Genomic DNA, 15,081 nt, shown 5'->3' on the forward strand with positions numbered 1-15,081 from the left:
TATCTTTCAAGTTATGGATAAAGCTCGAAATATTTTTTCAACTTATCTTTATCAAAATATAATGACTGATTTTTTATAGCCTCTTCTTTTAAAAGGGAAACTACTATATAATACATAGTTTAATTTGAAAATCCAACTTATCTTATACAGAATTACAAGGCAACCCTCAGCTCTATCCTATATAATTAACAGTTTGATTTTTAACTGTTATTAAACAACCAAAATTTCTTCTATTTTTATCTATACATATATAAATATTTTTACAAAGATGTAATCATAATATATATCATTTTTGTCTGCTTTATTGCACTTATTTAATTTTTCATAAACACATTTCTGTAGTTATTAGGGAGGCTGATAATTGCCCCACTCTACCATGTGATTAGTTTGTTGATGTTCTTTGCTATGTTGTGTCTTCAGGTAGTGTTCTTGTATTTTTATAATAAGTGCTTTGTATATCAGGGGTATTTTTTTTTAAGATTTTGTTTGTTTGACAGAGAGAGAGAGAGAGCACGCACATGCCCACAAGCAGGGGGAGCGGGAGAGGGAGAAGCAGACTCTCTGCTGAGCAGGGAGCCCAATGCAGGGCTTGATCCCAGGACCCCAGGATCATGACCTGAGCTGAAGGCATTCGATATTAATCAACTGAGCCACCCAGGTGCCCCTATCAGGAGTATTCTTAATTAATATTTACAATAAAACTTGCCATAGCAGATATTGCTGTTGCTTTGCTCGTATACCATGGGTCTAAGAGTCCTGTGCAGAGGGCTCCCTGTGTCTGTCCCCCTCAGCATTTTTTCTCAGATGGCTTGCTTAAAGTACTGGAAAGTTAGCAACATGCCCCAACAGTAACCCTTAACTAATGGAAAACAGGATTTGGTGGATTGATACCCTTGCCACTTCCTCCAAAATACATAAAGAACTTACACAACACCAAAAAAACAAACAATCCAATTAAAAAATGGGCAGAAGACTTGAATAGACAATTTTTCCAAAGACGACATATAAATGGTCAACAGACACATGAAAAGATGCTCTACATCACTCAGCATCAGGGAAATGCAAATCAAAACCACAATGAGATATCACCTCACACCAGTCAAAATGGCTAGTATCAAAAAGACAAGAAATAGCAAATGTTGGCAAGGATGTGGAGAAAAGGGTATTCTTGTACACTGTTGGTGGAAATGTTAATTGATGTAACCATTTTGGGAAAAAGTGGGAAGGTTTCTCAGGAGAATTCTTAAGTGTGATCCACACAGTTTGTTAGCTGGATCAAGTCTGATGGCCCACAGAAGAAGCCCTCTCATTAATACATCTTTATTGTCTTAACTCCTGTCTCCATCTCGTCAGCTCTCACCTTCCTGGATCACCCTCAATATAAACTATTTGCACCTAAATCATTGTCTCAGGGTCAGCTCTTGGGAGAACCCAAACTAAGACATTACATATCCCCTCATAACTTCTTTTTTTCCAGTACTTTGAGATAACAATGCTTACCAGTTTGGGGGCTGGCTTCAGGTGAGGATATATCTCCTTCTGCCAACTTTTTCTTGTAGAGCATTGTTCTTTGATGCATCCTTTTCACCAAGTTGTGTAGTTGGGCATCAGCATACTCATTTATAACAGGGGCTCCAAGTGGTTTGCTTTTTGGATTAAATGAGGAAAAAAATGGTGATAGAGATGGATCCATGAAGTATATATAGGGAAAAGATTAAGTTTTTTCACCCTCCTTATAGACTGTACGCTATTAAATGCTCCTTTCTTTTAATTTTTAAAGATTTTATTGATTCATTTGAGACACAGAGATATATATATAGAGAGAGCACGAACAGGGGGAGAGGCAGAGGGAGAAGCAGGCTCCTTGCTGAGCCAGGAGCCAGACGTGGGGCTCGATCCCAGGACCCTGGGATCATGACCTGAGCCGATGGCAGACGCTTAACCATCTGAGCCACCCAGGCTCCCCTAACTGCTCCTTTCCAGTTATTTCATCCTTTTTCCCCCAGCTTCTCATATAGAGTAATCCTCGTCCATCTTTTCCCTCACCTACCTATATGCAGAAGCTATGAATGTATTTTTTCTTGAGGTAATTTTGTGACTGAATGACAAAAGGCAAATAGAGAAGAAGAAACATGTATTTTCATGAGATAAACAAATGAGGGTAGAAGAGAGAAACAATGGATATACTTATGTAAATATGCTTCATTTGGGTGATATTTGATATTTCTTGTTCATATTACTAACTGTAATTTTAAAATAATTATTCCTCATAATTCCTCGATGAACCATATTTACATAAATATGTAAACATTTTATAAACTTTGGTAAAGAAAACTAGAAGGAAAGTCTTACTGAAACTCTATTATTGAGATGAGTGAAGCTTTTAAAATTTGTTTATGTATCTATGGAAGAATAAAAAACTAGCTGTTAGAATGACATTTGTTCCTGTTTTAATTTTTTTGATAAGAGTATAGAGAACACTCATTTAAAAAAAGAGCTGATGAAAAAATAGTATTAACACAGTAGTCCTCTTTTCTTGAAATTCAATCAGGGATATAAGCAAAACAAAATACATATTTGACAATTGTTCTTGTGTTTGGGGTTGCAGGAGCTTTTGCACTCCAGGGCAAATGCATCATAGTAATATTGGGATGGGTTAGAAGGAGGCCCTTTTTTTTTTTTTTCTTGCAAAACAGGAGAAAAACCATTTGTGAAAGGGAAGATAGGAAAGAGAAACTTGTGATCTGTAGGTGTACTCAGGATATCAGTTTTAAGAAAGAGTACCTAAGTAAGATGTGGATCTTGAAATCGATTCTTTTAAAACTGTCTGTGTTTATTAAGACTCTTGGAAAGTTTTCATGTACACTCAGTGATACATGTTCTCTAGCTTAAACTAGTTGCTTTAGTATAACACAAAGGGATGACTTCTTTTGATGAGGTAAAATGGATGGTCGCAGTCAGGGATGAGTTCACAGTGAAAGATGAATGGCACTTTGATAATGTAAAGGGAAAATATTCAAGGCAAAGGATACAGCTGGAGAAAAAGTGTATCAGTTGCTGCTCTGTGGAGTATAACAAAGCCTCAAACATTTTAACATAAATTCCCAAATCACCTATGAGGTCAGTTGAGACCAATGGGGAAGTAGAGCAAGATTCTAAGCAGAAGAGGGACATTATTAGCTATATTTAAAAAAAAAATGGAAAAAAGAAAGAAGTTATTTAGTTGTGGTGTGGAGGAAGTCTGACTCGAAAGGAGAGAGCTGAGTTAAAATATATGGGTTAATATAACAGTGGAAATTTCAAGTTTGGTCAGTGGACTACATTGAAAAGTGTTCTGCTAAAATTCATTTCCAACTGGAGCCTCAGATTGTGACCTTACTTGAAAATAAGGTCTTTACAAATGTAACTAAGTTAAGGTGAAGTCATACTGCAGTTGGGTGGGCCCCTAATCTAATGACTGGTATCTTTTTTTTTAGATTTTATTTATTTATTTGACAGAGAGTGAGTGAGAGAGAGAGAGAGAGAGCACAGCCTGGTGGGGGAGGGGCAGTAGGAGAGGGAGAAGCAGACTCTCTGCTGAGCAGGGAGCTCGATGCAGGGCTTGATCCCATGACCCTGGGATCATGACCTGAGCTGAAGGCACAGGCTTAACCAACTGTGCCACCAGGCACCCCTGATGGCTGGTATCTTTACAGGAAGGCCAAGCGAAGGCAGGGAGGAGACACACAGGGAGAACACCCTGTGGCAATGGAGGCAGAGTTGGGTTGATGCAACCACAAATCAAGAAACACCAAGAATTGCTGGCAATCAGCAGAAGCTAGGAGAAGGGTATGGAACAGATTCTCCCTCAGGCTTTCAGAAGGACCAAACTGGCAGGAACCTGGATTTTGGGCTTCTAGTTTATAGAACTGTGAGGGGATAAATTTCTGTTGTTTTAAGCCACTCAGTTTATAGTAATTTGTTGTGGCAGTCCCAGAAAGTTAGCAAAGTGGGTGACTGTGATGTTGCATAAGCAACTCAGATGGAGGCCTAAGTTGTAAAATAACTATAAATACATTCAGTTCAGTATATGTCTGTGAATGAAGAATCAAATTCTTTTAAAATACATTCTGTACAGCAGGCAGTTGAGAATTTGGGTTTGGAATTCAGCAGCGAGGGCTGAGCTGGATGGAGATGTTGAACGAAGGATCACCTTTCTAGAGGCGATGGTAGAAATTATACAGTGGATCAGATTACTGGTAAGAGCCTGCATAGAACAAGAAAAGATTGGGAGGTCAAACCTTGTAATTTGCTGACATTTAAGGAGTAGCATAAGATAAGGAACTGGGAAGTAGCAATTAGAGAGGTAGATCTGAAAGAGAAAAATGTCACAAAAATCAGGGAAGCTAAGAGTTTGGAAAGGGAGGTCAGTGGTGTCTCATCCTGCACACAAACTGCAAATTTTGTCATTTTTGTATTCACAAATATTTTGTAAAAGTGCACAGGCTCTGCCTTTGTTTATAAAGTGGTATTTTAGATTTCCATTCATTACTTCCCAAGCTCAGTTAAAAGTGGTATTTATTCCCTCTAGTAAAATCTTGAATAAACTTTGGCTTTTGCAAATTTACTAGATTCTTCTTAATGCTTAATTAAGTATTAAATCCATTTTTCAATGACTTAACTCTTTAGAAATTCCAGTTGATCAAAGTCCTTTAAAACCATTATTCATGTCTTGTTGGAAGATAGGGATTAGACAAAGAATATTATATTCTAATTTGGGAAGAAATGGGGGAGAGGAGCATGTTTTTTTTCTTTTGTTGTGTTTTCTCAATAATTAATGATAAATTCAGACAGTTGTTTTCAAAAGTTACATTTGAAGAAAAGAAACCTGCTTTGAATGACTGGACATTTTTATAGGAGTAAATTTCAGAATGAAAATACTTGAAATTAGTATAAAATTCTGATTATTACCAACGTATCTTGTGGTTGACCATAAAACGTACAAATTTTAAGCAAATTTGGGCTGGTATAGTTATAACTCAACCAAGTCTTACTTGGCTTTCTTCTCATATTCACCTCTAAATGCTGTAAAGATTTTGAGTTGTTTATCGCATTTCACTTGTGCATATGGTATTGTTTATACACATTAGTTTCTACATATGGAAATGTACATATGGATGTTATGATGCACAATTTCCTATCTTAAATTCTTGATCTGTCTAGAATATGCTAAAATGCATTTGTGACTCCAAAGTTTATTTCTAAATCCCTGCCAGCAGTCCACTCTCTAGATCTTTTCTTCTGTTAATCTCTAAGTGCTGGAGGTTGTGTCCAAGATATTTATTTTTATTGTTAGTGAATCACATTGTAATGGCCCATAAATGTAGTGGTGCCTAACTTTGTTAAAAGTTAACATTTTAAGACTAAAGTAACAAAAAAGTTATAAAAATATCACATAGGTTATACATTTATATCCATAAGACGCATATGTACACATGTATACATACACATCAACATACACACACACCAACATGCCTAATAGCAGTCCTTCCCAAATCTTAACCCATTAGGAAAGAGAATGGGTACACATATCAATGTAAACATAAAATAATCAAAATACTAATATGTTTCATGTTAATAAACATGTTAACTTCTCTAATGATTTCAGGTACTTTTTGAGAGTAAAGTGGGCAACAACTATGTTTTTATCATTTTTCCCATATAATAGCAGCCTGAAAGAGTCAAATGATATGCTCACAAAATGGTCCTGAAAAATGGTGTCTTGGGAAAGTTCTAAGGCACATTTTGAATACCTCATTCATTTATTTAATAGATATTTATTTATTTATTTATTTATTTATTTATTTATTTTTAATAGATATTTATTGTGCACTTACTTTGCTTCAGGAAAGATAACATGTCCTATATTGACTTCAAAGATTCTTCAAAAAAATTTTTTTAAGTAATCTCTACACCCAATGTGGGGCTCAAACTCATGGCCTCGAAAGAGTCACATGCTTTACCAAATGAACCAATCAGCCACCCTGATTTTAAAGATTCTTTAGTTAAAGTCCTCTCTTTCATTCTACATATGCCCTTAGGTTTATTCTTACTTAGTGTCTTCTGAGTAAATTTCTGGGGTTTTTTAACTTAAAAACTGACTGATTAGAATGTACCATGGACTGAATTGTGTCCCCCCCCAAATTCATACATGGATGCCCTATCTCCCAATGTGACTGTACTTGGAGATAGGGTCTTTAGAAAGGTAATTAAAGTTAAATGGGGTCATAAGGATTAGGCCTTAATTCAACAGGATTGGTGTCCTTGGAAGAAGAGGGCTCTCTCTCTGTGCATGCATAGAAGAAAGGCATGTGAAGACACAGTGAGAAGGCAGCCATCCATAAGCCAGGAAAAGAGGTCTTACCAGTAATCATGACAGCACTGTGATCTCGATTTCAGGCCTACAGAATTGCGAGAAAATAAATTTTTATTTTTTAGGTCACCCAGTCTGTGGTATTTTGTTATGGCAGCCTGAGCAGACTATTTCAGAATGCATACATATCTAGAAAAAAAAGGGGTAATGTTATTCTAAGAAGCAGATGAAAAATTAAATCAAGATAATAGGCTGAATGCCATAAATGTCTAGAAATGACAAAAAAGATTTAAAACATCTACAGTACTGGAAAACAAACAGGAAAGTGTTAGCGAGAAAACAAGAAATTTGAGAAGTTTCTTAAAGACAGAAAGCACATGGGTTCAGATGTTAACTCATTTATTTCTCACAAATTACGATGTGCACAGCACTGCTGTTATTATTAATGAAGAAAACACCGCCCAAAACACTCACAGAAGATATTTGTTGCAAAGTGAGAGACATTCTGGAAGTGTTCTACCTTTTGGGGGTGGATTTAAGAGGTCAGAAGGGGCCACGGTCAATCACTGGGATGATGACACAAGGAACAACATTCAGAGTAGGGAAGTAGCTTGCTTTCTTTCATCCCTAACCTTCGCTGAGTGGATAGAAGCAGAAGCCACCGCCTCCAGGATGTAGCAGTGAGATGGGATTTGGGCTGGAAAAGCAGAGCTGTGTCCCAGGTGATGGCAAGAATAAGAAGTGGGGGACTCTATGTCCAGACAATGAGTGGGTGGTACAATTCTTGGCAATGTGTTCTTTCCCACAATCACTGTAGAAAGAATATTTTAAATGGAATAGAATCTACAGCAATGGCTTACCCTATGGTGGACTGAGGTGAGGAGGTAGAATAAGAGGGGGTTGAATGGGAATGATTTTCTCCAGATGCAGGCAGTAAAGGGGGGGGTATGGGCTGTAGCCAATTTAATAAAAACTATAAATGACTGAAAGTTGGTCTCTTTTTCATTATCACTATATGCTGATAATCCTGAACAATGTTGATAATAAAATACTTCTACTTCCAAGGTAGATGACTCCTATTGTTCTCTTTTTGTACACTATGGATCTATATAAGTTATGGGGAATTTCAAGTACAAAGATAATCACATAAGCCAAGAATTACCAAACAAGTGTGCAAAATCAACTTTATCAGAAGCACTAAAGTAAATAAACAGAAAAATTAATTCCCGAGGAAATGAGTAAAACAGACCATAATTAAAAATAGAGATAAGGGGTGTGCCTGGGTGGTTCAGTCAGTTAAGCTAAGCATCTGCCTTTGGCTCAGGTCATGATTTTTGGGTTCTGTATGTATTCCCTGCTCAGTGGGGAGCCTGCTTCTCCCTCTTCCTCTGCCCCTCCCCCTTGCTCGTGCATGTGTCTATGTGCACATGCACGTGCGCTCTCTCTCTCTCATTTAAAGAAATAAAATTTTTTAAAAAATAGAGATAAGAGAGGATATATATTTTAATAGATATTTAGTCGGAATAGGTTATTTTGAAAGAGAATCAATTAGGAACTTGGAGATAAAGAGGTCTAGAGGGGAGGGGGTGGGGGGATGGGTTAGCCTGGTGATGGGTATTAAGGAGGGCACGTTCTGCATGGAGCACTGGGTGTTATACGCAAACAAGGAATCATGGAACACTACATCAAAAACGAATGTTGTAATGTATGGTGATTAACATAACATAATAATAATAAAAAAACAAAGAAAGATATTATAGAGAAACCCTTTTTCACAACTCAAGAAATATGCAAGGCTTCAGATTAAAAAAGTCACCAAATACAAGTGAAATAAATAAGAGAAAACACAAACATCACACCATTATAAATCTCAGAACACTAAAATTAAAGAGAAAACTGTTGACATCTTCTAGAGTTGGAAAAAAATCCCATAAATAAAGAAGCATTAGATCGGCATCAGATTTCTCATTGGCACTACTGGATACTAGACGCTAATAAAGCAGCATCTCAAAATTTCTAAGGGAAAATGAATTTTCCTTGAACTCCATGCTGCCAAACCCTTTACAAAATCAGCTTTTCGCTTTACTCTGGGAGACTTTACCTTCCAAGTATAGCTCTGTCTGGCTTAGCAAGCAACAAATTCAATTTTTGTGTCAGGTATTGCATGGTGGCCTCTTCCTTTGACATTAGGAATATAATTTAAAAGGTAAAATGTTTAAAAAGAGGAAGAAGATGAAGGAGTTGGGATTTTAGTTAGTAGAGGATGTAAAATCTGGCAAAATCTCTGTTGAGAAATTCAATTTAGGCCTTGAGGCTAAAGTAGATTATCAAATCTTTCCCTGAATCTAAGTTTGGGAACCACAGGCTGAAGAGAAATATGCTATTTTGTAGGTCAGATTGTGGGTCTACTTACCCACCTACCCACCTTGAGTGGAAATCTTCCCTGAGAAGTAATCCATGCCCAGATGGGTTTATTGCATAGAAGAGGAAAAACACCTAGAGAAAGGATGAGGGCCTGGTTTCTTGCCTTTAAGGCACAGGAATCCCAATCACTACTAAAACATAGCAGATCAATGTCTTGGGTTCTGACTAGATTAGCAATTTCTCCTGCTATGAGAAAATTAGGAATGAGAAAGTGGATAGCAAGAAGCCGATGTGACAAGGGGGGTGTGGAACTATTTCAACTCCCCCAAACAAATGTCAATTACCTTGAGGCAGGTTTGTCATTGCCTTGGCAGCAGTATGTGTGGCTGTGGCCTGGAGACAGAAGCAGAATCTCATGATTCAGAGCAGAGATTGGCTTCTTTTAAAGGGATGCCAGTGGAAATGTATGTAGAAAGCTCTTGGCAAGAAGGGGTTCCATTTGGATTAATTCAATAATTTAAATATGAAGAGAGGTAATTTGTAGAAAGAAGGAAACCAAGACTGTCTGAGTTGATGAAGGAAATCACAGGACATGCTCAGAGAAACCAGATATAGTAAGGAAATCAGACTAGGAAAGGGAGGAGAAGTCAGAGTGCTAATCATCAGCACATAGAGTTAGGTCACAATTCTGCACAGTGGGTACAAGACTCGGAATAGAAGTCTATACTCTGGTGGCCTGAATGTGACTGTGGTTAGCTCTTAGAGCCCTAGAGCACCAGCTCCCAGTCCCTGCCCATTTAGAAATTAGGAGGTTCAGTGTCTGACAGGGCAAAATTCCTGGGTAGATTCTTCCTTAAGAGTGAGTGAGTCGTAAATGCTTAGGAGGAATACATTTCCTTGTTTGGAAAATATTTGCAGAGCTTCTTTTCTCTGAAAGCAGAGAGAGACATCATTTATATTCCAAGTAGAGAATTAACAGTATCTAATACAGAAATAATGGCAAATGAATATTCAGTTTGATGTTGACATAAAGGGGAGGACAGTGCATATATTTAAGGGATATTCTGAGTGCCAAATTCATGGCTTCTTCTTTTCCTTATTAATGCCAGGAAGAGACATCAAATCGATCTGAAGCACTGAAGACCCAAACTAAACATGTTCAAGAGGGTGGCTAGCAATGTGGATAAAATTTAAATAATTTTGACTTTTAAACTACAAATGAAAGGATGAAGTGTCTATTAGAAGTAGGTTAGTAAAAAGCAAGATGAAATTACAAGTTGCTGATAACTGCTGAAACTCAGTGAGAGAACAGTGCTAGTAGCTTGGCTCTACACTGGAACTTTCCTTAAGATGTAAGCAGACCATAATAGCTTTCTTTCTCTGTTAGTAATTATATTTTCATAAAGAAATTTGTACTGACTGGGACACTGCCATAGTTTTGATTGCTGTTAGTTATCTACTGCTGGGGACAGACCTGTAGGACATTCATACCATCATTAAAAACACACCAACTGATTTTTGACAAAAGCGCAAAAGCACTTCAAAGGAGGAAGGATAGCCCTTTTGACAAATGGTGCTAGAGCAACTGGACATGTAAGGCAAAAAAGTGAACTTCAACCTAAATCTCAGACTTTATACAAAAATTAACTCCAAATGGATCATAAGGTTAAGTGTAAAACATAAAATTATAAAACTTTTTAGAAAAGGTAGAAGAAACTCTTCTGGATCTGGGGCTAGGCAAAGAGTTCTTAAATTTGACACCAAGAGCATAATCTACAAAAGGAAAAACTGAAAAATTACACCTAATCAAAATTAAAAACTTTGGCTCTATGAAAAGATCCTATTAGGAGGATGAAAAGATAAGCGATACCATGGGAGAAAATATTTTCAAACAATTTATCCAACAAAAATCTAGTATCTAGAATATATAAATAACACTAAATGACAGCAAAAAATAAAAAATAATTTGCGGCGCCTGGGTGACTCAGTTGGTTGAGCATCCCACTCAGGTTTTGGTTCAGGTCATGATCTCAGGGTCTGTGAGATGGAGCCCCACAGCAGGCTCCAAGCTCAGCAGGGAGTCTGCTTGAAGATTCTCTCCCTCTGCCCCCCTCCCAACTTGTGTGCAAGTGTGTGCATGCGTCTTTCTCTCTCTGTAAAATAAATAAATACATTTTAAAAAATAAAAACAATTTGATTATAAAGTGAGCAAAAGACATGAACAGTCATTTCATGGAAGAGGATATGCAAATGGAAAATAAGCACCCGAAAAGATGTATAGGGTCATTGGCCATTAGGAAATGCTAATTAATGCTAATTAAAACCACAATGAGATATCAGCCCACATCAATCAGAATGGCTAAAATAAAAAAGGTGACCTCACCAAATGCTGACAATGGTTGGATCACTCATACTTTGCTGGTTAGGATTTAAAATAGTAAAGTGACTCTGGAAAACACTTTGGCAGTTTTCTTATAAAACTAAACATACAATTATAGGATCCAATTATCGTATAATATGTTGGACACTTATCCCAGAGAACTAAAAACTTGTGCTCACACAAAAACCTTTTCACAGATGTTCACATAAGCTTTATTTGTAATAACCCAATACTGGAAACAACCCAGCTGTCCTTCAATGACTGAATGGCTGAACTATGGTTCAGCCATATAATGGAATACTACTCAAAAAAAAAAAAAAAGGAATGAATTACTGATGCACACAACAGTTTATAATTATTCTCTAGGAAATTACACTGATTAAAAGCCAACATCTGGGTGCCTGGGTGGCTCAGTTGGTTAAGCGACTGCCTTCGGCTCAGGTCGTGATCCTGGAGTCCTGGGATCGAGTCCCACATTGGACTCCTGGCTCAGCGGGGAGCCTGCTTCTCCCTTGGGCCCTCTCCCCTCTCATGCTTTTCTCTCTCTCTCTCTCTCTCAAATAAATAAATAAATAAATAAAATCTTAAAAAAAATAAAATCTATGATTACCCCAAATTAAGAAAAAAGACCCACCATCATTAACCTGAAAAACACCATCTACCTGCTTAGTTAAGTTCAGCATACTTCGGTGGAAACATGGAATTCTATAACCTTGCTACTCAAAAGAATGGTCTGCAGACCTGTAGTATCAGCATCTCCTGAGCTTGTCAGAAACACAAAATATCAGACCCTCCCCAGAACTTTTAAAACAGAATCTGCATTTTGACAAGCTCTTCAGGTCATGTCTGCACATTAAAGTAAGAGAGACATTGTTCCATTAATAGTAGTCTTGCAAGCTTAAATATGTAAAATGTTGGTAGGAGCCACACTTTTTCCTTGGTTTATGTACCCCTTTTCTCTTCTTGAGGGAAGGGCAGAAAGTCCTCACTTTTCTTGAATGCTAGCTGTATCAATATCACACATGATTCTTACAAAACTCAAAGAGATGGGTTTTATTATATCTCTTTTCAGATGAACTGAGGCCCAGCCTGTCTGACTGAGAAGCCATGCATGAAAATAGATGATAGAAGGTTATAAACAAATTATGACAAAGCTATAGAAGAGAAAACTGGAAATAATTAGAACTCAATGTTTGTTGATCTTTAATAGGTGAGTATTTTGATTTTAAAAAGCCAAACTAGTCTGGCAGTGAACATCTTCTCCTAAAAAGTAGAGAACATTTAAGGTATATGGAACACAAATGAGTGAGAATCTATTCATTCGGGTCCTACTTTAGCAATACATGCTTGAAGGTGAATTTGTTAAAATTGAATGACAGTGACTTAAACTTAGTTTGTTTATATGCAAGGTAAAGCTAATATTTTGCACAGGATAAAATTATGATAAAAGATGGAAAAACACTTGAATCTTCAAGAAGAAAATGTGGAAAACCAAGAACACCATATGGTACTATATAACATAAATTTTCAAGCCTTTTCAGAGAGGCAGGCCACTCTCCTGATGAACATTATCATCAAATTTTATGGTCAAAATTACTTACCATGTCTTGTGCAAATAATTTGTATAGTCTGTCACATACTGTATTACCCTGAATATTCAATTCGAATAACCTAGTTTCTGAAGGGCATAACAGTACATAGCGATAAAACTTACTCATAAATCATATGGGCATGGTTGAGGGAGCTCACTATTTGATCTACTTGTAGTCAGTACAGATTTTGAATGTGCATCACAGATTTTTATGTAAATCAGGGACATCAATAGTCATAAATTTGCACTTGCAACTTGATTTCTGTTAGTGAATGTGACAGAATCATCCTATTGACTACAAGCAAACTGCAAAAGTAAAGTAAAAGACTGTATAGCTTTAAAATATTGCAGACACTCTCTGGCTTTGTTCTTTTTAATTTGATATTTGAGAAGAGGTAATTGTTAGAAGAATTATGTATGACTCTTTCAGAAACAGAAATTTATGTTTGGCTTTCTAGCAATAACCTGGACTCAGGGTGTCCCGCAATTAATACATGGCTGGAATTATTATGGTTCCTGCCATGCTACCTGGTATACGAGGTTTTTAAATTTGTTACTCTGGTGATATTTGTCATAAAGCCTTTAAGTTAGGCATGGTGACATTGGAAGCAAAAGAATACACCACCATAGCTGGAGATAACCATATTTTTGTTACACTCACGAATAGTAGATATTCTTATTTACTTGTGTGTAGATGAAATTCAGGTATTGTGCCCCTGGAAACTTTTGTAATTTATAGAGCTCTTTTAAAGAAAAAGAATAAAAAATTATGAATTCTAATTTCAACACAGAGTCTTCAGTGAGGGATTCTGAAACATAAGGTTTATTAGCTTCACAGTAAATTCAACTTTGTAGGTATTACAGATGTGTTCAAAATAGCCCAGTGTTTTAAAAGCCACTATCCAGAGGTACCACTTAATACCCAGTAGGATGTATATAATAAAAAAAGTGGAAAATAGGTGTTGGCAAGGTTGTGGGGAAATAAGAACCCTTATACCTTATACATTATTGGGAATATAAGTTGGTTCAGGGGCTGTGGAAAACACTTTGGCAGGGCCTCCAAAAGTTAACCACAGAATTATTATATAATCCTACAATTCCACCCTTAGGTATATACCCCAAATAATGGAAAACAGGTATTTAAACAAGTACATGTACAAGCATATATAATAATCCTATTTAAAATAGCCCAAAGATGGAAATAGCCGAACTGTCCATCAGTATATGAATGGATAAACAAATATAGTATATACATACAAAAGAATATTATTTAGCCATAAAAAAGAATGAAGTACTGATACATGCCACAACATGGGAGAACCTTGAAAACATTATGCTAAATGGAAGAAGCTAGTCACAAAAAGTCACATATTGCATGATTCCATTTAGATGAAATATCCAGAATAGATGAATTTAGAGAGACAGAACACGGATCAGTGGATGCTGGAAGCTTGTGGAGAAGTGAATGGGGAGAAACTGTTTAGTGGGAAAAATATTTTACTTTAACGTGATAGAAATGTTTTGAAACTAGAGATAGCAGTTGAATAACATTGTGGAGGTACTAAATGCTACTAAATTGTTCTCTTTAAAGGGGTTAATTTTATGTTATATGAATGAACTTCACTTCAATTATTCTTTAAAAAAAATCCACCATTGGTTCATTTACCCAATTAATAACAAATTATTACTAATATTGTAACATCACAATATTACGATAAATTATAGTGTGCTAAATGCCAAGGAAAAGTGATCAAGTGTTTATGGAGTACCTTTTATGAGAGAGGTATTGGGATATACTAAGAAGATAAGTCACATTACTTCTTAATAATTTATCAAAATTAAAAAAACCCTATGAATGTTAACACATTTACAGAATTGTGTGATATTCACAATGAGTGATAAGGAAGGAATTGTCAGACAGGGTTTCACAAAGCAAATAGGTTTGAGATTATTGTGAAAGGTCTGTGGGTTTAAATAATGGAGGAAAGTATGGGGGTAAGGGAGGGAGAAGGCACACGGCGATAGGAACGAGTTTGGGTCTCATGGGAGTTGAAGAGAGGACCAAACGAGGAATGTTTTGGTTGGTATTTAGATGTAAAGTTGGTTAGTTATAATGAGGTCAGATAGTAGAATTGTTGGCCCAGCAGAAGGCAGGTGGGAGGGCATATTAGTGGAAGAAACAGCATGAGTAAAGGTATAGAGATGGAAACAATCAAGTTATATATTGAATATGCTCAAGTAAGGGTTCTTTTTTTTTAATTTCATTTTATTATGTTATGTTAATCACCATACGTTACATCATTAGTTTTTGATGTAGTGTTCCATGATTCATTGTTTGTGTATAACACCCAGTGCTCCACGCAGAATGTGCCCTCTTTAATACCCATCACCAGG

General features: G+C 36.6%; 1 protein-coding gene across 1 annotated transcript in view; it reads right to left on the reverse strand.

The window, feature by feature from the left end:
* The window catches only part of CNGB3 (cyclic nucleotide gated channel subunit beta 3), a 136,778-nt gene that overhangs the window by 72,951 nt on the left and 48,746 nt on the right, over positions 1 to 15,081 (reverse strand). The window contains exon 4 of the mRNA XM_025870561.1: positions 1,501 to 1,655. Coding sequence (XP_025726346.1) covers positions 1,501 to 1,655 — 155 coding nt within the window. The remainder of the gene's footprint in view (positions 1 to 1,500; positions 1,656 to 15,081) is intronic.

Source organism: Callorhinus ursinus, unplaced genomic scaffold (genome assembly GCF_003265705.2).
Source record: "Callorhinus ursinus isolate GAN/ISIS: 27379988/994484 unplaced genomic scaffold, GSC_fseal_2.0 scaffold5, whole genome shotgun sequence".
NCBI lineage: Eukaryota > Metazoa > Chordata > Mammalia > Carnivora > Otariidae > Callorhinus > Callorhinus ursinus.